The sequence below is a fragment of the Chaetodon trifascialis genome, chromosome 11 (assembly GCF_039877785.1).
Source record: "Chaetodon trifascialis isolate fChaTrf1 chromosome 11, fChaTrf1.hap1, whole genome shotgun sequence".
In the NCBI taxonomy this organism is placed as follows: Eukaryota; Metazoa; Chordata; class Actinopteri; order Chaetodontiformes; family Chaetodontidae; genus Chaetodon; species Chaetodon trifascialis.
The window spans coordinates 13,860,695-13,883,988 of record NC_092066.1 but is presented as its reverse complement, the minus strand read 5'-3'; the positions used below and the strand labels follow the sequence as shown (position 1 = coordinate 13,883,988).

General features: G+C 42.5%; 1 protein-coding gene across 1 annotated transcript in view; it reads right to left on the bottom strand.

Annotated features, from left to right (window-relative positions):
• Positions 1-1,965: 1,965 nt before the first annotated feature.
• Positions 1,966-23,294, bottom strand: part of gpc1b (glypican 1b) — a 64,713-nt gene continuing 43,384 nt past the window's right edge. The window contains exons 4-11 of the mRNA XM_070973587.1: positions 16,798-17,025; positions 16,492-16,655; positions 10,518-10,683; positions 10,098-10,228; positions 7,361-7,489; positions 6,898-7,031; positions 6,035-6,210; positions 1,966-5,516 (exon numbers count right to left, since the gene is read on the bottom strand). Of these exons, the coding sequence (XP_070829688.1) occupies positions 5,311-5,516; positions 6,035-6,210; positions 6,898-7,031; positions 7,361-7,489; positions 10,098-10,228; positions 10,518-10,683; positions 16,492-16,655; positions 16,798-17,025 (1,334 nt within the window). The 3' untranslated portion in view covers positions 1,966-5,310. The remainder of the gene's footprint in view (positions 5,517-6,034; positions 6,211-6,897; positions 7,032-7,360; positions 7,490-10,097; positions 10,229-10,517; positions 10,684-16,491; positions 16,656-16,797; positions 17,026-23,294) is intronic.

Sequence of the window (23,294 nt, the reverse complement as noted above, 5' to 3'; positions counted from 1 at the left end):
TTTTTGCAGTTTGATCCATCTCATATATCTGACAGAGGCAATGATGTGAAGCCTTTGATCTCAAATATAAGTACTGATGTAAAATTATATAACAACTGAGACAGCTCGATACTACAGAGAGAGAGCAAGTGTGAGAGAGAAACAGAGAGGGAGTGGGAGGCTTCAGTTCAATTACAAGGCAGATCAAAGAGAGAGAGAGAGAAAAAAAAGGTGAGAGAAAATGTCTAATAAGCCAAAAGGCAAAAACGCACAGCGCACATTTGCAGCCATGTGGGGAGATTTAGGTGGAGAACAGACTGCCTCTGAGTGCTTTTGGTTGAACTTTCAGACTTTGACACTGACGTTAAAAAGGGATCTCTCGCTTTCAATTTCTGGCATTTTGATGTGAAAACCTGCACGCATTCTTTGTGTGATCCGAAATCAAATAGAGGGGATGAAGCAGCTAAGACAATAGGATAACTACTTCAAATACCATGTTTATTTTTATCAAACATTCATTTACTGTAAGGTAGCGTTTAAAGATTTGGTCGGTTTAGCACAGCACCTGCTCCTGAGGAGAGGATGATTCAGAAAGCCATTTTTCTCCAGTGCTCCGAGGAATTGATTGTTTTTACTTATTCAGCCATCCCATAAAGTTTCTCTCATTCTGAACTGGAAATGTATTCAATATGTAGTTCATGATTACCCTCTTCTGATACATTTTAATGGACTGAGATACTAAGTGCACAGTCCTGGTAGCATCTTACTGTAAGATATGATGGAGCCTGAAGGAAAAGGCAGTTCAGGGTGTATTGAGCTGAGGAGATTTTACTGACAAGTGCTCTGCCCTGTTGAGCTTATGTTCCCAATACAGTGACAATCTAAGGTTGCGAAGCAGTCACTCATAAAAGTGCTGCGAAGCAAAGGGCAAGCGGGAAGCCAAAAGGCTGAGAATAACTCGTGTGCATCTTGTGCAGCTGTGTGGACTGAGAGTGAGAGAGGAGGCGAAAAGCTTCAGACACAATCGATAGCTGCGAATGTGTCCGTCCGTTTGTGTGTACATAAGCAGATACTGAGGGGAGAGGGCCGCAGAAAGAAGGCTAGTACGTTCGCTGCAGGGGGACAAAGCTATGACTGACTAAAATATATATAAGTCTGAGATTGATTTTAAAAACAATTTGAGAGCTGGGGCTGTTCAATTTATTCGGACAGAGTTTGAGCTTGTCTTTGAATCCCTGTGGTATGAAATCAAACAGACAAGGGTGTGAAGAAGGTCAGAGAGGGCAGAGAGAGTGGCACTGGAGAGTTATTGTGACATATTTTAAATATTCATAACCTTGGTTTAATATTGCCTGACCCAACTGCATGCTGCCTTTTCTCCTGGCATTTTTCACCCCTATAATTTGTAACCTCATGACAGACATGGAAACACTGCAGCTCAGCAATAGAACCACAGAGAAAGCGCTTAGCTTCTATTCACGTATCTGAGGCACTCTGTACGGAGCAGAGCTGCTTGTGAAGCGTGGCATCTCAGTCTCCCGTAGGATCATGGTCAAGTACACCTTGTTAAAACCACCCAGAGGAGGACGATCACTCCATTGTCTACACACAGAACAAGACAAAGCACTTAGTGTGCTCTGACCATGTGGCGGCTTTTGCTGTGTGGAAACACCAGACAGCAGCTGTCACCTCTGACATCATCACTGGAGCGAGTTGGCTCTTTTTAGGTGGCAGTGTGCCCCGGTGCGCTCTGGGAAACAACTTGGACAGATGGGAAGGAGAATTTGAAGAACAGCAGACGCTTCCTTTTCATAAGAAACCTAGATGCAATGGATCTACACACTGTTTGTGTGCGTTAAGTGGTTTGAGAATATAGTTTAAAACTTTCAGAAATCCTACCAGATGTTAAACAATATTTTCTTTTTCTTGTTTTCTTTGTCAAAAGCGTAACCACACCCATAATTAAAGACACAGGACACAGGCATGTTGAAAATCTTACAATGTATATAATTGACACAAGATTTCAGGTACAACAGCAAATGAGACATTTGTATTTTTCAACCTCTTTCTGGCATCTATTTTCACCATAAGCACAAACTCTCCATAGATTTCTGATAACAACAAAACCAAAGTAAATAAAAACAAGAAAATTAAAAGTACTTTTTTTTTTCCTCATAAATTGGCACCTTTAAGAAATTCCTCTCGTATTCAACTCAGTGTAGAATAAAGCTGTCTTTAGGTGGGATAATCAGCTTTGCATTTTTGCCACCTAATGAATGAGGGCAGGGTTGAGCCGCACAAACTGATGTGAGATCAGCGCTCAGCACAAACCTTTCTCCTGCCTCCTCTCACACACAGGGGCGTTGTGTTTACACTGTTTCACCATAGTTGAACAGGAGATGTCTTGCTGGGCCACATCTATCTGCATACACACATCCCCAATCAATAGTCGTTTCTGGAAGGTGTTGACTCGCGTATTGATCGACCATCTTGTGATGTCTTTGTGCAGACAATGCCATTTATTGGCCTCATAAAAGTGCAGGTTTTATAAAAGGGAGGGGGACTTTGAGCAACAAATTAATGAGATCTAAAGGTGAAGGAGGAGGGATGGGGAGGGGGGTGGGGGTTGTGCAAATTTCAGCCGATGACATTGTGAGGCAGTCATTGAAACTGAAGTTGTGAGTTACAAGTTGTCTTTGAATTGGAATGTCACCATCACAGTTGGAGTCATTTCTCTTTCTTTACCGGGCTTAATGCACTTTCACATTCATATACAGATTTTTCAAGAGGGCCACAAAAAGAAGACCCATGTGGCGCTCTTGCTAATTCGTCTTTATTCAAAATGTATTTGTGTTCGTTTTTTTTTTTTTTTTTTTTTCCCCCTCTGGAACATCTAGTATCATTATATCTCTCTTTTCAAAATCTCAAAATTGACCCCAACACTAGACAAAGTGTCAAAGGCAGTCATAGGCAGATTTCTTAACCAGGGACAAAACAGAAAGACGGACGCACACACATGGACACATACACAAACACGCATACACACAGCAAACATAGCATTCATTTATAAAGCATGTCAAAAAAAAAAAAAAAAAAAAATACCATCAAAACAACCCATCAGGTAACATGTGTGACAACAACCTCAACCAAATTTTAACAGCAGCAATTAACCGAGAATCTAACAGATGTGCTGCTCACCCAAACTACTTTAATTGGATCTTCATTATTATCAGCTGTCATAACATGAATCATAGTGGATTGTCCCTGTGTGCAACTGTCCATTTCCGTCCTCCACTTTAAAGTTCTTTGTCATATACAATACTGGCGAGCAATGACACCATCAATATAGACCAGAGTTATTACAGAAGTAGGTTGAAATTCCCATTTTTGAAAAATGAGATACATTAATCTCCCATTGCTGTCAGTTGAATAGCACTCCATCAAACAATGTTATCCAATACATTTCAATACATTTAATTTCTGTGCCATCCAAACAAGATTTATTAAGCCTCTATCCTCCGTCCCTCATTTGCCCTATCAATCAAAGACAAGTACACACATCCACACACGTACATATACACACATGCAAGCATTGTCCCATCATCCTGCACACAGCGTTCTTTCACGAGAGCTTTGACATTTCTTTGAATTAAAATGTGGTATGCGTTTCCTTTCCATCAGGAAAAAGCCTTACGCTGTGTTCCCACAACATTCCCAGTAAGGTTGACACATAACGAAGCACTGTGTCATTGTCATATTGTCTTGCCATCATGTAGAAGCATGAGGAGCATTTTAAAGGTCATTATAACTGATGAGCGGGGAGGGGGGCAGAGGGAGTCGGGGTGGGAAGAAAGAGGCACTGATATAGAAAAGTTGTGGAACAATGGAAGGCAGATATGGATACACTCTGACAGATGATGAATGAAATTAGAATTATAGCATACAATGATCTGGCCTTTATAAAATTTTGATACCTAAGTGGCTATTTTTATTTCCTAGAAAACAACAAAGAAGCGATCAAAAATATGTACACTGTTGTGCCTGCCATACAAATAGTCGTACAATTCAAAGACGTGCATGGTGTGGCTTTTACTGTGACGTGGATCATCGCTGCAATCAGACAAAATGTATGTATGACCTGGCGAGTTGCAATCATGGCGTTAATCACAGGAGCGCTGGGCATTTGCAGGGAGCACACAAAATTATGCATGTTATATTTTTGCTCTGCTGTGCACATAAAAAGAATACAGAAAAAAAAAAGCGCTACATGACAGCAGTGTTTCTGCCTCTGTGTACATTTATGTCCTGCTACACGTTTCCAAAGTCATGGACTATCAATCCTTTGCAAATGGGGCAATCTTAAACTGACACCCCCGCTCCACATGCAGTGCTCTATAGTGGGAAGCTGCTGTCATCTGAGACCTGGCTCGCTCTGCCATGTGTTTTGCTTACACCAGACTCTCGAGTTGATCCCACTCAGCCAGCGGGGTCTGGAGAGAGAGGGAGATCTGCCTCAGCAGGGGTGGGGGTGGGGGTGGGGGAATGTGGGGATGAGTGGATGGATGGAGTGGCGGATGGGTCACGTTACTCCCACATTAGACGATCATGTCAGTGTGAATGTGATCACGGTTATTATTACAGCTTACATGATGAAATGGCAAAAAGTGCTGACGTGGAGTGCTCTCATCCTCGCTGGGCGAGGCTTAATGCATTAAGAGGCCTGGTGGGTGGTGCGGTCCAGATTATCCTCCTTTTAAAGTCATCAATATTTTATTTCGTCTAAGTTTGTGGTTTGTCTACCATTTCTATAAATATCAGAGAGTGATTACACCACCCTGGGGTCTATTGTTTGAGTTATTAATAAATAAATAATTCTACTGAACACAAGCGCTGTTTTTAAGTAGTGGAATATCAAATACATGTATCTGTGCGCCACTCCAAAGCCCCATTCTCCCTCTCCCCGTGGTGTCAACACCAACATACTGTTAACAATATAGTCTTACACATGTCTTAGGTACAGATATAATCTCAGAGAACCCAAACACCAGAAACAAAACATTAGAAGATGCGAAAAGACCAGCTCTAATGGTGTCATAATATAGCAAGAAATTAAAGAGCAGAACCGAAACATTTATGAATACTCGTAATTCCATTTTGTTCTAATGCAAAACCAAAAGGAAGTCCATCCAAGTGATTTTTTTTTATTGTTTCCTTATACTTATTTAGTTTTGGCAAAGTAACTAACCCCGGAGCTTCTCCTTCCTCCCCTTTCAGACTCTCCCCTACCCCTGTGTCCCAAACTCAGTCCCAGTTGGTAGATTCCACCGTTAATTATCGCCGAAGCAGCAAAACGAGAAGTGAAAGCAGGTAAATGGCGATGCAGGGGAGGTTCTGGTTGGCCGAGGCTTTCACCTTCTTGTTTTCTGGAGGGTAGGCGTAGCGTATGGGTTGGTCAGTGACGGGGACCACGAGGCGCGGGCCCCGGGAGCACATATCATCGGCGCACATGCCACTTCCTGACCCGCTGACATCATCACCTGTGGACAGAGGGTCAGGAAGTAAACTTAATGGAACAACATACGTAAAATTTACAAATGGTGTTGCCTGTGTATTCATAGAATTAACATATTAATGCTGCTGCCACAAACTCATACATATTAAACACACTGTGCATATACAGTATTTGTTGAACTACCACCAAGAAATATGAGGTTGACTACGCAGGTGCAGGCCTCAGACGAAGGATGAGAGCTTTACCCCCCGCCTGTGTTACTTCCTTTATGTGGTGCAAATACGACCTCAATTATTCTGAAAGACACTGATTCAAGCCAAGCATTTATACCTTCATCTTAACTCCAAATGGCACTACTTTTGCCATTTTTGCTAGAGTTTCTACAAACTAAGATCAAAGTGTGCTTCCTCCTCAGATGAATAGAAGCAGAGTTCTTTATTTCACTTAATCTAGAAATTAAAGGCTTTTAATGATCATCTGAGAGGAAGTTTCTTTGTGAATGTGCTTGAGAAACTTGTGAGCTGTGATGGTTTAAGTACTCACTGGTGTCCTGAAAGTCCACATCCTGGCCGTTGAGAGCATTCTTCAGGCGGTGCGTCATAATCTTCAGTTGCATTATCTGTTGGCGTATTGTCATGTCTGGCTTGGTGATGTCAATTTCCACTTCAGGGTTGTTGATCTGACTGGCTAGGCCATCACCCATCACCTCTGGAAGGTACCTGCCGCACATGAACTCTTGTTTAACATGTGACAGATATGCATAGTCTGAGGTTTTTCAGGTTTTTCATCACAGTTAATGTTAGTTAATGTGAAAAAACACTGAAATGTTTGTTAGCTTTGAAAAAATCTGCACACCTGAATGTGTGACAGGTGTGTCAGAAGAAGGTGCAACTTGAAAACAGTGAGAAGAACTCTGTGTCTCCTACTGCTGAACTATTTATTTTGATTGCAACATTTCAGTCCGTCGAGATTCAACAGGTATCCGGGCTGCATCACAACATTTCCATACACAACATAAAGTATATACACATATTGCAAGAGCTGCCTCAGTCATCCAGTCAGAGAGCTGCAGGGATTGGTTTGGCTGATTAATTAAAAAGATTAGAAAGACGGAGAATGACTCAATAAAATGCTACCAAAAAATCTTAAGTAACATCCATGTAACCTCTTTTTAAAGCTATTTTCTGACTTGGTGACTCATGCTTTGAGTAAGTTCAAGGTGATCATCGGGCAAACCGATCTCTGTAGTTCTCTAATTTTAATAGTGATTTTAATAGTGACAGTGATTTGAATTAATCTTTTTAACAGTTTAGAAATACGGTTGAGCACAAAAAAAAGAAAAAGAAAGAAATCTGTTATTAAAACAAAGATGACTTAGATATTTTTTATGGGTTTATATACTCTACCTGGCACGGCTCATGCCGTTCCAACACTTATCCTCGGCTCCCGTACCAGTGGCCACTCTGTCACTGCACAGAATACTGGGGAGAGAAACCCAGTATGGCTGCAGCTCCCTCAGTCTCATGGTTACATCAGACACCTGCAGCAGAGTTGACAAAAGCAGATTCATGAGCTTTCACACTTTGTCCACAGCATGATGGGAGACTCAAACAGGAGAGTAAGAAAAACTCTTCTTCCTCAATAACCAACTGCAGTGCTCAGTCATCTGACTCATTCATCCAGCCAAGCATTCAATCCCATCTAATCACCCAATAGTCGTGTATGTAAAGGTGAAATGAACAGCAAAAGGGGTTTAATAACCCATGATGAGCAATGGCTCCTGCATCATAAACCATCGGTATGAAAGGGAAGGATTAGGCCATCAGAGAGCAATAACAAGGGCACAGATTCAGTCGGTTAAATACTAACCAGTTTGTCCATTCTGCTGGAGCTGGATCCCAGCTTGTCCTCCACTATAACCTTCCCTCTCTTCATGGACTCGTCGAGTCCTGTGCTGCTGGTTCCTCCCTCTCTGAGGTTGCCACATGCCTGGAACAGCTGGGGCAGGAGAAAGTGAAGAAAACAGACAGAAATGCAGAGAGAAGATACATGAGAAGCGGTTAATAAAAAATGAAATGAGGAAAATGACTCAGTTCTGTTCAGACAAAAGCTTAAATTTTACACAGCTTTCCAAATGCTGCAAAGCCCCAAACAGGTCGAAGCACTTAACCATCCACTGAACCTTCATCTGTAGCTGGTGACTAAGGCTTCAAACTTGCTACATGAAGGTTATTTTCCGATCATATATAGTTCATACTCACGATCTTTACTGGTACTGGTGTTAACAAGACTGAAGTCTAACACTTGAACTAGCTCTCTGAATAGAATCCTATAAACCCATAGCCATACTGCATCAGCAAAGCATTTTGCATTTATTGGACCAACTCATCTGTAAGTAAACACAGAGCACGAGCATATTAGTACACACAAATCTCTGCCTTTGAAAACCAAGAGCAACAAGTGGTCGTACTTCTTTGCATGACCCCAAGAGTCAATCGCAGCGTCGCTCCAGCAGAATGGTTCACAGCTCAGAAAGTACTACTTGTCCCTATGGGGTTTCCATTTTATGAGAGGAGCTCAGGGAATACAGTGAGACTGCAGTCAATCTGTCATCCAATCTGGGCTTCTTAGAGGAGCCTCAAGCCTTTGAACCTTCACATATAACTATAAAATAATCCTGTTTTAAGATTCCAGTTGTGTCTGACAGCATAACTTGTGTTTTGTGGTTCACAGTAGATTGAATAATGGACATACAAAGTATGGCATTGACTCTGTTTGAGTAGTGGCAGATCCCTCAAGTACATTTACTTATTCATACTGCAATCACTTTTATCCGTATTTGGTGAGTTCTTATGGGAAAAAGTACATAACACGACATACGGCTTTTGATGTCAACAGATTATGTAAATAGGAGATAATCTGTCCTACACAGTGTTTGCCATAATGCTAGAACACAGTCACGAACTGACTTCTGTGGGATCAACACAGCTATTTCCCCCAGAGATGAAGATCAGAGGCTGAAGCTGTGTGTGATTACCATACTGAACCAGGTCAGAGGCAGTCAGCCAGGCTATGGCTCACCTCAAGCCAGCTAGGCTATTTAACAGCAAAACCAGCACAGAGGAAGCTTTGTCTTTCCTCTCACCATCCGCACTGTTTTCCACCTTTACCAAACAGCTCAGTCAGATTTCCACTGCTGCCAGAGCCTTTTAAGGATCGTATAAAACTGTTGCTCAAATGCCATTAAACAGTGAAGTAAACGCTTGGCCTGTAGGCTCTGGCATGACTCACGTCCTTTTATTTTAAACCAGGTGCGTAGAGCATTGCAACATTAATTTAGTGGTGGGATAGGTGTTAATTGCACAAATAAATTAATGTAGGGGAAATGGGGTAGCATAGTGAGAAAGGACACAGTGTCTAAACTGATGGATTCAGGGTATGTGCATTAGCTTGCACAGCGGCATTTCCTGAGACAGTAAGGATTATTTATTTCCTCACCACTATTTCTTCTGCCTTACCAGGTGATATGAATATTTTAAAGCCCCTGAAACTTGGTTTTAAATTTTTCGTATTTCTCTAAGGCATTAAATATTCATGACTTAAAAAAAGATAATCTGCTAATCTGCTTCATCAGGGCTGTGTGGGCGTGCTTTAAACCTGATTGACAGTCGCCTGGCAACATAAACAAACAATCCCACAACTGTCAACTCACTTCAGTTCTAACATAGCTAAATCCTGATTGGTGCATGGAAGTGCATGACATCACATTTCTTTCCCCAGCTGAGCTCCACCCATGTCAAACCACTGAAATTCATTTAGTGAAAAAAAAAATTATTGTTGTCACTTATGTAGGGCCGCCCTTCTCATAGTAAAGTATAATGCCAACAGTTTTATAGATATATGTATGAACATTTTACTTTGACTGACTACTTTCAAGCAGAAAAAAAAATCTGCATATATCTAAGTCTAACTGAGAGCTAACTTTCTACAGTTTGCAGCAAACATCTTTTTGGCTTTTTAAATATATTTTCAGTATAACTGAACCTCTTTTTCTACATTGTGCAATCGGTGTGCTTTAACTAGAGTAACATGGTCTCCTATAATTACCTTATTTAAAATGGCATACATACTGCACCTCATGCACCGGCGCATTAGTTTCCTCTCAGAAGACGGCTCTGTGACAGAACCAGAGCGTTCTCCTCCATTAGTAAATTGCTACAGTTGTGGCACAGAGCAAACTGCTTTTCTAACCAAGGGGAGTAGGTGATTTTATTGGTCATGACTGAAGCAAGACCATCACACCTACTGTCCATTCCCAGTGATGTCAAGGGTGTTTTGTATGTTACAGGTCTGCACAGCTCTCTAGTTTGGGTCTTAAACCAAAATATAAATCACAAGTGAGCTTCCCTGTGCAGAAATCAGCAAGCACGAAGCATAAATTTAATTTGTGATCAGTACTATTCAAATGTTTTTGGATATTCAGTGGCGATGGTGGTTTTCACTTATTCTTGAAGTGCGGGTCAGCTCATACCGTATGAGTAAGAACGGTTTGTGTGGTTTGGTCAGCTCTGTGCAGCTGTATGTGTGTACCAATGTGTGCTCTGACCTTGCTGTTGATGGCCTCTATATTATCCATCATGGTGAGCATGGCTTCTGATATACGATAGGGCAGAGAGAGGACCACGCTGTCCACACCAGATGGGCCATCAAAGCGATCAGCCACCTGCATCATTGTTTCTACAAAGACAGGAGGTAGAGTTAGCATGAAGAATGTGTGAAATGTTTCATATGTTGTACACTGGTAGAGCGATTCTGCTACACTCACTGCACAAAGTTACATCATGTGTACGCTGAACCTTTGAGCAAACATATGGTTGAATTGGATGCATGTGCACGTGTGGATGTGTGTCTGTGTGTGTGTGTGTGTGTGTGTGTGTGTGTGTGTGTGTGTGTGTGTGTGTGTGTGTGTGTGTGTGAGTGTGTGTGTGTGTGTGTGTGTGTGTGTGTGTGTGTGTGTGCTCCCCACCTGCCAGATGCCTCCACTCGGTGTTGAGGTCAGCCTGGTTGGCCAGACAGCCCTTCATCACGTTGCTGCAGTAGTTGGCACAAGGTCTGGCAGAGGCCATGCCGCGGCAGTGGGGACAGTAAGTCATCCTCATCATGGCCCGCATGCACTCCTGGCTCAGCTGCACCTGGAGCAGGGCACAGACAAAAATAAACACACAACACCTGGATAAAAAATTACTGTTTAGTCAAGCATGTATGATCGAATAAGTTGCTTGCGGTCACGTGACATTAAATTCAGACGGAGGGCCGGAAGTGAAAACTGCAATGGATATGATGGAGGCAGGAGGTATAACAACTACCTCCTCCTTCAGATGTCGTTCTACTCTAGAAAATCAATGAAAGCACACAAAAGTATGGAGGCATACAACCGTCCTGTTAGCGGTTAGGTCCACAACCTCAGCATCAAGGTGACTGTTGTTTTGTTTTTTCAAGGATGCATAGCTTTTACTGTCCTGTGGATGAACCGAGCAGCAAACGTTCAGCACCGTTCACCCTTATGAACAACAGCTTTTGGTACTCATGTGGTTTCTTGGTTTGACCGATCTGAGCAACCGTAAATGACGCAAAACACGGGCACTTTGAGTGCGTGCTATTGTGCTTCCTATGCAGAAAATTACTTCTGGCCCTCCATCTGCAGTTCACGACACAACAATGTGCAAACGACCTATAGCCTAAAGCTAAAAGTGATAGCAGCAGTTGATCCAGCTGTACATTTGACCACGTTTACTGTTAAAAACCTGCAATGGCTGCTAATTTTTAATAAGATGTGAAGATGGAAATTTCTTTGGCCAGGCAATGACAGTCACAGAACCGTGGGAGGTCGCCTCCCATGGTGACCTTTTTTTTAGTTTGCATCAGACTTTCATTCAGCTCAGTTTCCTTGGAAACCACTTTGGGAGAATTCGCTTTTTGTTTCACATGCGGTGAAAAGGCCCTGACATTCATACAAGTATTCTCAGTCCCTCACTCCATCCTTCCTGCCTCCTCCATTTCTCTCTCTATCCCACGAGGCTGCTCCCCCAGGAAAGGGCCTTGGTGCGTGAAAAGTGAAACTGGGTTAATACCAGTAAGCTCTGTTCACAAGAGAGTACAGCTATGCATACAAAACCTCAGGAAGTGTGTGTGTGTGAGAGAGAGAGAGAGAGAGAGAGAGAGAGAGAGAGAGAGAGAGAGAGAGAGAGAGAGGTGGAACGAGCCCAGCTACACATACAAAGCTTCTCTAAGCTGACATCTGGGCCAGCCTGATGCTTTTCCTGGAAACTGTTCTTCCAACAGCAAAGTCACAGTTAAAACCAGCTTTTAACAAATATACAGTGGAAATAGGCTCAGAGGACAACAATAGACATCAGGTGGGAAAACAAATCATTGACAATTCATTGAAACATTTTACAGGCCTGTCAGTAGTCCAGTAAAAATTCAAGTCTGCTCGGCATAATTGGACATAAAAACAATAATTTTCAGACTATGGGCAGTAGAATTGTACCCTGATAACTATAATCAACATTAACAAAAGCAGCCTCTCTGTGGCACTTGTCCTTCATGGTGCTATTACTGAGTTCATCTGAGTCTTGTATGTAGTTTATAGCTCTTTTCATATTTTCTTCAGTGATTCTCTCACACTTTATATACTTTCTTTCATCAGCTCTAGTGTCACAAGTATCAGTTGTAAAGTTTTGTTCATTGTGTTCTGTTTTTAGTCTTTTTTTCTTGTTTCTATTCAGTGACTATTTATGGGCACATCAACCCAATTTCCCCGCAAGGATCATAAAAATTTTAATCTAATCATATTTGATCCACATAAGGCAAAAGTTATTTATTCTGACACAGTTTCAACTCTAAATTAAATCTTCAACTACATTTAAAAATGCATAAAAAGCCTAAATTAGTAAATCCATCTCTGATGTAAAAAAGAGACCAATAGAATTTGGTAATTGTTGCCAGTTGCGCAAGGAGGACGGTATAAAGTGAAATAAGTGACACAGAAAAGCAATAACCACATTCCCAGGCCTAATCTCAAGTCATATGAGACATGAGTCAGATCCTCACTCCTGCCCTCCTTTTCTCCCCTCCTCCCATGCTTACCCTTCCACTCGTTAGCCAGGGATGAGTCAGATGAATGCTCTTTTGGTGAGAGAGAAGAGCGAGGGAAGGGAGCGCGCAGGGATGAGTGGAGAAAAAGACTGAAAATGAGAGAGGTAGGGAAGTGCTGAAAAAGCTACGAGATTTACTGAGGGGCGTTGGTGGGGGAGTAAAAAAAAACCCAGGGTGATGTTGATGAAATACTTATTAAGGACAGACAGTCATTAATCTAGATTCTGTTACATCATCCATACAGTATTAATGCTGGGAATCCCAGGCCAGGCACAACAGACACTAAACAGCATGTAACTCCTCCGTGGTGCTAATCAGAAGTTGATGTTGACAACTTCCTCTGTAACCTTGGAGCTGTGCTGCATCAGGCACTGTGAAGGAGGGGCTGTCAAATTAGAAACGGTAATAACTCATCGAACAAGGGCTAAAAACTGAGGATTATCTTAAGTATCATTGAGTGTGTCAGAAAATGGCAAAATATTCCCCTCTCAATTACCCCGAGCACGGGGAGGGTCTCAGATTGTTAAAAAGGAAAGGGAATTGACAGATGGATAAAACGGGAAAAAAGCAGCAAATCTTCATCTTGATCAAATACTTCAAGGCTAAATCATATATCAAAACTGTTATTGATGCATTTTCTGACAATCAGCTGAGCAAGTGATCGAATAACTGCCTCGGCACTCACAGAGGCGACACTGGCCTGTCATGAGATATCGAGAGAAAGTTTTAGGTTTTAAATACTCTCTTTGATGTTTCTATGTGTGGCTGCGTTACATTCTAAGACCCATACGCTTACTTGTCCTTGCTTCACCTTCGCAGCATGCTTCCCATACCTGTCAGTGCCTTCTACATTGCCCACAGCAGTCGAGCCGGAGACTCTTCTGTCTCTCTCGCCGTCTCTCTGCCTGTCTTTCCTCTGAAATTAGTTAGGATATATGAGCGACCTCTCCCCCCTTGTGTTATAGAGCGAGCCAATCCAGACTCCTTGCCTCCAGAGTGAGCTATGTGGCGCGTGGCCTACTTCCTCCACTCCCCCACCCGAGGGAATAAAACAGTCCGGAAAAAGTTAAGGACACAGCAACTGGTGCAGCCCGGAGCGAAAGCAAGGGAGGAATTAATACTTAACCAGCAGGAAAGGCTGCATCTCACCACTGAGATCTCTTTTTCTGTCATAAAAAAGCATCTCTCAAATTATTCAGCTTTTCCATGCATCTCCGTCTCTCTGCTCTGCTTTTTTGTGCTCTCAGCCTCCTTTTTAGATACTCTTTCATCACCTTTTACTACAGGTCCTATTTTTCATAGCTAATCCAGCCAAAAAATTGCAGGGATTCATGCAATGTTTCCTCTACATTGGTTGCAAACACCGACATGTACATACAGAGAATTTCATTTTATTCTCTCCACCTTTATACTCGAGCAGTGTAATGTCTCCCTGAGCAGCATGTGGTGAACATCTTCAGTCAGTGGGCCCTTTAAGTGGCAATACATAGCTATAAATAAGAGCGGTTGTCTCATTAGGGCCCAATCAATCGAAGATAGAATTACAGGGGAAAGGAGGGGAAAGCTAAGATCCAAATTAGTATACCAAGCTATTTACACTAAAAGGAGACAGAGGACAGCGCAGGGCACAGCTCTGGGAAATGTCAACAGAAATGTTGGAGTACAATTTACTAGGGAAGGAGGAAGAATAAAGGATTGAGTGAATAAGACAGGGATGAGGGAGGATGCTGGAGTTTGTCACAGTCTTTTTTATCTTCCTCTCACTGTCTCATTTGTTCCCATCACAGCACAGTGCTGTTCCAATCTGCATAAGTACAGCACAGTGCTGATTCTGTGCTGGGGACAGTGACAAGACAGTGATATACAAATTATGGATATGAAATTGAACAGTTGGTAGAAGTCTGAACTTCTTTCAGTCTGATTTTACCAAACTTTGATGACTCAAACAGTAATCAGAAACCCCCTCTCCTCCCACAGTGCAGTGGACCTAGTTTGGAAATTCCCTTTTACAGAGATTGACTAAGTGTGTCCATAGTTACTGTCCTCGCAATACAATGTGCCCTTGCCATCCCTCTTAAGTCTTGTGATGAGTGTGTGTAAATAGGGCAGAAGGCAATCCATGACCTCATTCAGAGTGGCAGCGGCTCCAGTGCCCTGGCATTCGCGCTGTAATTTTGTAAAAGCTGTGCTAATTATTTACCCATTTTCCCTGGGCCAGCTTTGTTTAATGAACATATCTCTCACTGTCCTTCAGAACCAGCAAAATGGCATCAGATGGGACATGCACATTAAGAAGTAACCACATGGGGGAAATGTGCATCACCGTTGGAGGGGAATGGTGGAATGATGAGGTGCGGATGTCTTTCTGTACCCTTATGCACTAAGAGTGATGCTTATCAGTTTATCATCTCACTGGTAGAACACTGCAGGGGTCGTAAGCTGCTCTGGCTGGTCCAGGGATGCTCTCATGTGACATAAATCACGATCAGAAATTTCAGCATAGCATGCTAATTCTGATCCTTACTCCCCTGTTCGCTTGCTTGAGTCTGAGCTAAACAGTAACTGTCATGTCTCTAGCTCTGTTAGACTAGTTGCACAATTCCCTCAGCTCCAGTTTCAGTTGTCACTGTCTGTGTCTTGTTATTCACTAGCTGCCTGCTAAGCTAGACTAGCTGTGCTCATGATTATTCCTGATTTTACTCCCCTGTGGCTGGCGATGTGTTGGCTTTGTTGCATGCAGGTACTTAATTGAGACATCCTCGGGTCCCATTGTGTAGGTGTGAGATGCTACACCTAGTTTCTGGGGCAAAGAGAGGCAGAGAGAGAGAGATAGGTTAGGCCAGGCTGTCTAACTCTGATGCTAGCAAGCAGTATGTGCTGCTCACAGTGCTTGCCAGAACACATAAATCAGACTGAAAGGGAAAAGGATCATATAGATTCCTTCTTTGACATGCACCCAAATGTGTGGCCTTGCAGTCACATAGCAGGAACGCAACCCATTTTGTCATGCTACTGGACTTTTTATTTTCTCTCGCTCTTCGTCTTTTCATGTTTACATATAGCCTGACCTTGTAATTTTTCATTGCAGGAAAGAATCATAATATTCATCTCTGGTACAGCATCTGTTTTCTTAAAGGATGCGTATATTTCTCATGGGGCCATGGCTCTCAACACTCCTTCAACAGTATCTGACGGGAGATATTTTTCACTGGTCCGTCAATATTGGCCACCTCCCTCTCAGGAGCTGAAATGATTTCCTGGTCTTGCTCTGATCTTAACCTTACTCTTGTCTTATACACAGAGGGGACCATTTCTCTTGGGAGATATTAACCCTCCCAGCGGCCTCGGGAGACATTTTTCAGCATGGAGTTGACATTAACTGTTGTTGCAGGGGCTGATTGTCTGAGCCGCAGGCCATACTTTATGGAGCCTCTCGTTTCCACCAACATTGATCTGCCGCTGCTTTACACTATGTGCACGGACTGGTAAAAACAAGCCTGTGTGTGTATGTGTGTGTTTAGGTGTTCACATCAAGGAGGAGGAATAGTGATCACTAAGGAGAGATGAATACAGACCCCTTAACACAGGAATACCAATGAGCATGTGGGGGGAGCAGAGAATATTAGCTTTGTGGCAGATTAGAGCTCAGTAACAAGATATGTGAGGCAGTTAGTCGCTTCCATCAAAAATAATAAAACCGACCAGTATGGGAAGTAGGAAAACAGGACTATAATTTTAAGGGAAAGAGACTTTAGAGTTACTGGATGGAGGGGGTCCCATGCAAAATAAAAAGGGAGGAAATAAGAGAGAACACAAGCACTTGGTGGAAAGAGAGGTTTTACCTGGGACACCTTGCGCACCACCTCCCCACTGACCACCAGCCCCTGAACAAAGGAACGTGCTGCCACAAATGTGCGTGTGACCATCATCTTCATCGTACGGGGTGTCTCTCCGAAGGGCCGGAGTGTGTCTATCTGCTTAGACACACACTCCAGGTAGTCTTCACCTGCAATTGGCATACACAATCATTCAAATTTCTTTGATCTTATACATATACTGTGTATCACTACCGTGAAAGAAGCTCTCAAGTAATAGACCCGAGTTCATAATGCATCATTAAATTAGGTTTTGAAAAAAGTCACATGTACCTATGAAATATTGTTTGTTCGTCTGGTAGAAGAGCTTCTCCAGCAGCCTGGCCCAGAATTCATTGAGCACCTCTTCCAGGTTGACATTGGAGCCTCGGTAGTAGTGCCTCAAATCTGTGTACAGGTCAGAGAAGACCTGGGAATTCTGGGAGTATAGGGAGCCCCAAGTTTGAGTGAAAGTCTCTTGTAGACTAATCGCAGAGCGGTTCAGCAACTCCAGGAAGTAACCTGAAAACAAAAAAGTTAATGGTTCAAAAACAGCAGCAGGAAGTGACTCACATTTACATTCTGTGCCATTTCTTTTCCCCTGTATCACGACATTATCATCCTCACCCACTGGACATGTAGTGTGTGCAGCTCAATGTAAATATAAATGCGGGAAAATTCATTATTTTTACAATTCCAAAATCTTATTCTTATGTCTTCGTGCTGCATACTAACACTGCCTCATACTGTCGGTGAACTAAAGTTGAAGTACTGTATGTGAGAGTGTCCCTTTAGGGGATGTCAGAGAATTGACAGTGCTTCAGTGGGAGATATATGCTCCAAGTGAAGATTTACAGATATAGGGTACAGGCAGAGGCAGGCAGTCAGGCAGACAGACAGGTAAACAGGCTGTCAGTTTTGGAGAAAAAAAATAGGAGAATGTTGAAGTCTGATTGAGACAAGCACAAACGCAAAAGAGCAAGTGGAAACAGGAGAAGCGTACCGCAAATCTAAAGCCTACACACATGTTGTAACACTCCATCCACCCATTTACATGCATGTATTAAACAGGATATTCCACACTCATTTATATAATAACTACAGCCTCAATAATCGACTCAAGGAGTACAAAAGTGGAATATTTTAGCTTGAGGAGTGTTATTTACTGCAAGGTATTGGATTGCATTCGATTGGACTGGTGTAGCTAAAACTCACTGTGCTGTTGTTTGTGGGTCACAGGTGAGTTTTGATCACAGCGCATACATTCGAAGTTTGTTTTTTGTGAATTCCAGCTTTTCTGTGGCCAAAGGCGAAAAGATTTTTACATCCCTTTTGTGTGTAAACAACGTTTATAAATGAGACCCCCGTTCTGCTGGCAGAAAATCCAGCAATAAGAACAACAGCACGCCCAGGCCATCAATCCATTCAAGCCAGCTTCTGCTCAGCATCTCCACGTCAACAGTGGGTTCAAACCTTGTGCATGTGTGTGTGTGTGTGGTTGCGTGGCAGGGAGCTGGGAAGCTGTTGTCTGGAGCGGTGTTTACTTTGTAGGTGTCTTATCTCTGCTTGCCACCACCCCAGATCGAGTTGAGACGGGAAAAGGGGAGGTTGCGGCCTCCACAGGGGACACCCCGCCTGGAGTGAGCTTATTCCCCGAACACATGCAAGAAATCCACCAAACACCACACTCCTGCATATTTAAACAAAATACAAACACACCTCGTCTTCTAACAGTTTCCCTGACAACAACATATGGAAAAACCAAGCCAAGTTACACAGTAGCAAAACTCCAACGCCCACATGCGCAGGGCCCGAAGACAATAGCAGCACTCTGAGTTACATAACATGTTAATATGCTAAGCTCATCGTGACCCGTCTGTGTGGCATTATCTACGCACTGGCCTTGTTGGATACTGTATTTCTGTTCTGCTTTCCCGCTCATTAATAAACACCAGCCGGCCTGCTCCGCCGCTGCTGTTGTTTGCTGCTTTCTTCTGGCATTTTCACAGACTCCCAGCTAAAAGCTCTACTCTCATCGGAGTCGTTGATTTGAAGAGATGCATTTAACGCTGAATGTTAGCCCCTGTGAAGGCTTATTTTGTATTCCAGACAACCACTCTGAGACATACATTATTTCATATTCTTGCTTTTGCTGCAGTTAACGGCGATTCTGTGCTTGGTGAGTACTTCTAAAGGCTTATAGCATTTCTGAAAAATGCACCTAAGTCGAACTTTGTTTTGGTATGGAAAGCTCTATACCCCGAGACATCAGGGTCACGGTCCTTGTCCTACAACCACAGTCTTGTTCGGTGCCACGACCAATTGTCCTTTGACGTTTCCCTCAGAATAATGTCAAGTGGAGTTATGTGTCACATGCTTTTTGATGCACACTTGCTTCTAAGGGGAATGATATCTCCAAGCATAAGATAAAAAATTGCTTTATCTGTGCCTTCTCTTCCTCATTGGTTTCATATAGGCAAATACAATTTTTCATTTTTCAAGTTTAAGATTGTATTTTAATGATTAGTGGCAGTTCTAAATAAACAAACCAAGCCATGTAATCATTTGGTTTTAAGCCCGATGAAAAGAATAATGGGGGACCAGGTTCAAATGATTATGTGTGATTTTTTTCTTTATACATGAATGTGGTTCAAGGAAAAAAAGTCCATTTTCTGAGGGCAGGAGAGGTTGATGTTAATGTTTTCAACAAGATAGAGAAAACCTTTCTAGTCAGCCCCTCGTGACAGCACAGGACAAATGGCAACATAATGAATGGTGTGTAGCCTATGTCTTTGTGAGTGATGTAAATCATTTCTTAGATTATAACACTCTGTGAGATGTCTGCTTCTGACACGCCGCAGCCGTATGTCCTGCACTTGTTTTGTAGGGAGACTTTGTGGCTGGATGACACATCATTCCCCTGTTCCCTGACCTCCTGTCACTCAAACTATTTGGAAACACAGCTCTGGGCCAGCCTCAAAGTACCAGGAGAGCTGCATCGATGTCACTCACACGCGCACACGCATTCGTGCGAGCCAACGCACAATCACGTACTTCCAGGAGTCAGCAGAAAGAGCACATGCACACACGTGTACGCGGTGACACCAACTTCAAAGTGACAGCACATTCGCACGTACACACAGACACACGAGGATCACGGACGGTCACACAAACACACACACACATCCAGGGTACACAGTGGCAGGCAGACAGACAGACGGGGAGCGGCTGTGACAGGTGCAGCTTTGCTTTTAATCCCCATTAGAATTCATCCCTGCTGCGTACTGTCAGCCATACTGTAAAAATGCCTGAAGTCTGGCATAAGCGAAATGGGTTCCAGCAGAAATAGTTTCATTCAGGTGATGAAGTGAATTTGTTTTCTCCATTTAATGAATTATTTGTGTTTACAGTCCTAATGTGGTTGGGGTTTGTTTTTAAGTGCTCTGGGATCGCCACATGTGGAGGGCAGATCTTGGTAAATGGCATCACACTGTCCAGCTCTCCTCTGCCCTTCAGCCCAAGTGAATAATGATCATCATTAGTATGACTCAAAACCCCTGTGTGTGTGTGTGTGGAGATGACCTTTCTCATTCTTCATCTGTTTGTGCCTCCATGATGCGGGGGGCCACAGGCTCATCCCTTCCTTCACCCCTCCTTCCTTTGACTCTCTGCCTCATCCCTCAAAGCCTAACCTCCACCTTCTCGCCCCCAGCGTCTGCTATGCAAGGAAGGAGTGATGGGAGGAGGCGCTTAATTGCTTTATCCCAGCACATTGGGTGTGGAGGGGACAAAAAGGGGACAAAGTACAGTTGGGATAATTGGGCGGTTTTACTTATTTTCAGTGTCGTAGTCATGGGGGCCCTGTAATTGCTCTTTCTCTAGTCAATGATGCATGCTACTGCTTCTTGCCCTGAAAATCCCAGTCATTTAGAGTTGCACCAGATTAAATTAAATGCCATGTGATTGATACACTTGATCAAAGCATTAAAAAATAAATGGTATATATACAGTATTCAAGATATACCTGATTGCAAGGGTGCAGATTAATAAAGATGTTGTTTTGTTTTGTTTTGTTTTGTTTTGTTTTGTTTTGTTTTGTTTTTGAAAAAAAAATTGAATTGGTATACAGTGAAACATTTTGTCACATTTTAGCATGTATTGATAACTAGGAACACAAATCATAAATCTGCCTCAAAAGGATTTACAATCTGTGCAGCATATGACACCCTTCATAACAAGACTGATTATACTTTTAACAGTTAACAGCAGGCTATAATTCAACAGTGTTGTGTATCAAGTTTAAGTGCAATCATATTGTGATTATATGATCTAATCATAGCATCCCTCCATAAATGTCTGTTGTTCAAATGAAAAGCGTCAAGCAAATAAACGAGCAAAATGAGCTACTGAGTTTAAACGGATGTAATACAAAACAGTGGAGCACAGTTCACCATTTTGAACACCAGCTTGGCTGCTTTATGCGTGATTTTGCATATATTAGAAAATATCCTTTTTGACATTGTGACAATATTTCAACAGTTTGCCGAGCTGCACTGCAGAGACAGACCACAGTGACTGCACACTCTCATAATTAACAGCAACATTTTTTCTTTAATGTGGCAGTAGATTAGGAAGATCTCTGTCACCACACCCTACCTCCAGCACATGCTGCCTTTCATTCTTTCATTTCTCTCTCACACACACATACACACACTCACACTTAGAACAAGCTAAGTGAAGCATGTGTGCCTTAATGACTTTCTTCCTGCAGTGAGAGGGGAGTTAATGATTTCATTTGTAATCACTCTGAGCTTCACATCCAGGCCACCTTGACATGTTAGAGGCTTATTTTAACTCTATTCCTAGGTTCTCTTATCCCACTGCTTCTTACCTGATTTAACACACGCACACACGAAGTGCACACAAACCCTCGTTCACCATAAAATTCTGTTTTAAAGTATTTCACTCTCTTCACCCTCTTCAACAGTACAGTCCCTTGGTCTTTTATCAATCAATACGCTGCTTTAAAGCCGACGAGTAGCCTCTACCTCCATGTGCCCTCCTTCTCTGCTTGTCTCTCTGGTGTCTCTCTATCTTCAGCCCTCCTCCTCCTCACTGTCTCCTGTGTCAAGTTGTGTTATTGACAAGATATTCTGCAGGACACAAAGGGTACCATTGATGTCCCTCCAACTGCCAATCACTCTCACCGAGGGCTCAGAATGATCCCGAGTCACTTTCTCACAAGAAGGTATTAACTGATCGAGGCTTGCGCTGCTCATTCCAGACTAATCCTGAATCAGTTTTCCCATACAGGGAGCTTAGCAGGTCTGGCACCATTTGCCACTGTTTAATGAAGTTGCAACTCACACCAGCTGATTGAAGAATCTCATCTAAAACTGGTCGGTGATTAAGCAATCACAGGCTGACAAGAAATTACTGAATCTTTAACGACGTGTCTGTTCTCACCAAACTCTCCGGTGTCTTGTGAAAACTCATTTTGTTGCTTGTTCCCTCCAACTGGCAGTTAACATTGTCTTGCATGTGCAGGAAATGTTTCAAAGCACTCGGGACCATGATGGAGGACGAAAAAACTTTGCAAAATATACAATCCAAATTCTGGGAAAAGCTTGATTTTTGAATTTGTTTTTTGCAGGAGACATACCCACAGAATGAAATCGAAGAAATATGAAAGTAGATACTGATGTTGACATGAATGCTAAGCATACTGTAGGTTCATGTGCTTCCTCGCATACAGTTATGGGCAATAAATAGAAAACTAGCTGAGAAACATGACAGATGAACTGAGTTTTGGCAGTGCATCAGACACTGACATGGGAGAATTGGACAGAAAAGGAGGATCAGTGAAAGAATGAAAGGGAGTAAGAGAGAAAAAAACAGGGCTGCAAAAGCAGCAATTGTATATCTCTTTCATATCTGACAGCCTTAATTCTATTTGTCCATTTGACAAGTGCCGAATGATCATATTAGCTGGACGGTTCTTTGGCAGGGAGGAGAGAGGCACAGACAGCGAGCCAAGGATGAGGCATATGCTAAGAGGAGAGGAGGGGGAAATCAGGTGGCATTGGCGCATTAAAAATAAAACCAGAAAGAACACAGAGAGCACATACTGTACCCCTGCCAGGGCTGCACACTGCTCTCAATTTGTTATTTCAATAATAGAACATTTTTCGCTGCATCTGGATCTGATCTGCATCAGAACACACAATCACGTTGATTGTATAATGGCTGCCATGAATTCTGGAGAATATTCAAATCCTGTCTGGGAATATTAGGTGAACTGTGCAACTTTGACGTGACTCAGGATGACTGAGCTATGCTGTGTAACTTCAGATCATGTTGCTGTTGACATCACATTTTTTTCATGACCGCTCATTTGTCATCTGCATTTAGTTAAAATTGCATGATGCATTCAAGAGCCACTGGGTCATGCATGAAATCTGTAGAATTGGTGAAAAAATTGCAGAAATATTTTTTGGGCTGAAAGTGATATGGCTCAAACAGATGTGCTCATACTTCTATCATATTCCTCCTGGTTAGAAAATGATCATCCAAAATGTTAAGTGTTTCATAAATGATAATTATGATGGTCTAATTTACATAACAAACACAAGACAAATGAACTGAACCTTGACCCAGAGCCCAAATACTTTCCTCCTCAATTTTACTGAAATATATCAATGAGGTTCTGAGACATCCTGTTACAGACCCTAAACAAACTCTGTGTCTGAGGTAACGTCAATGATCTTCAAAGAGGACAGAAAAGAAAGGCA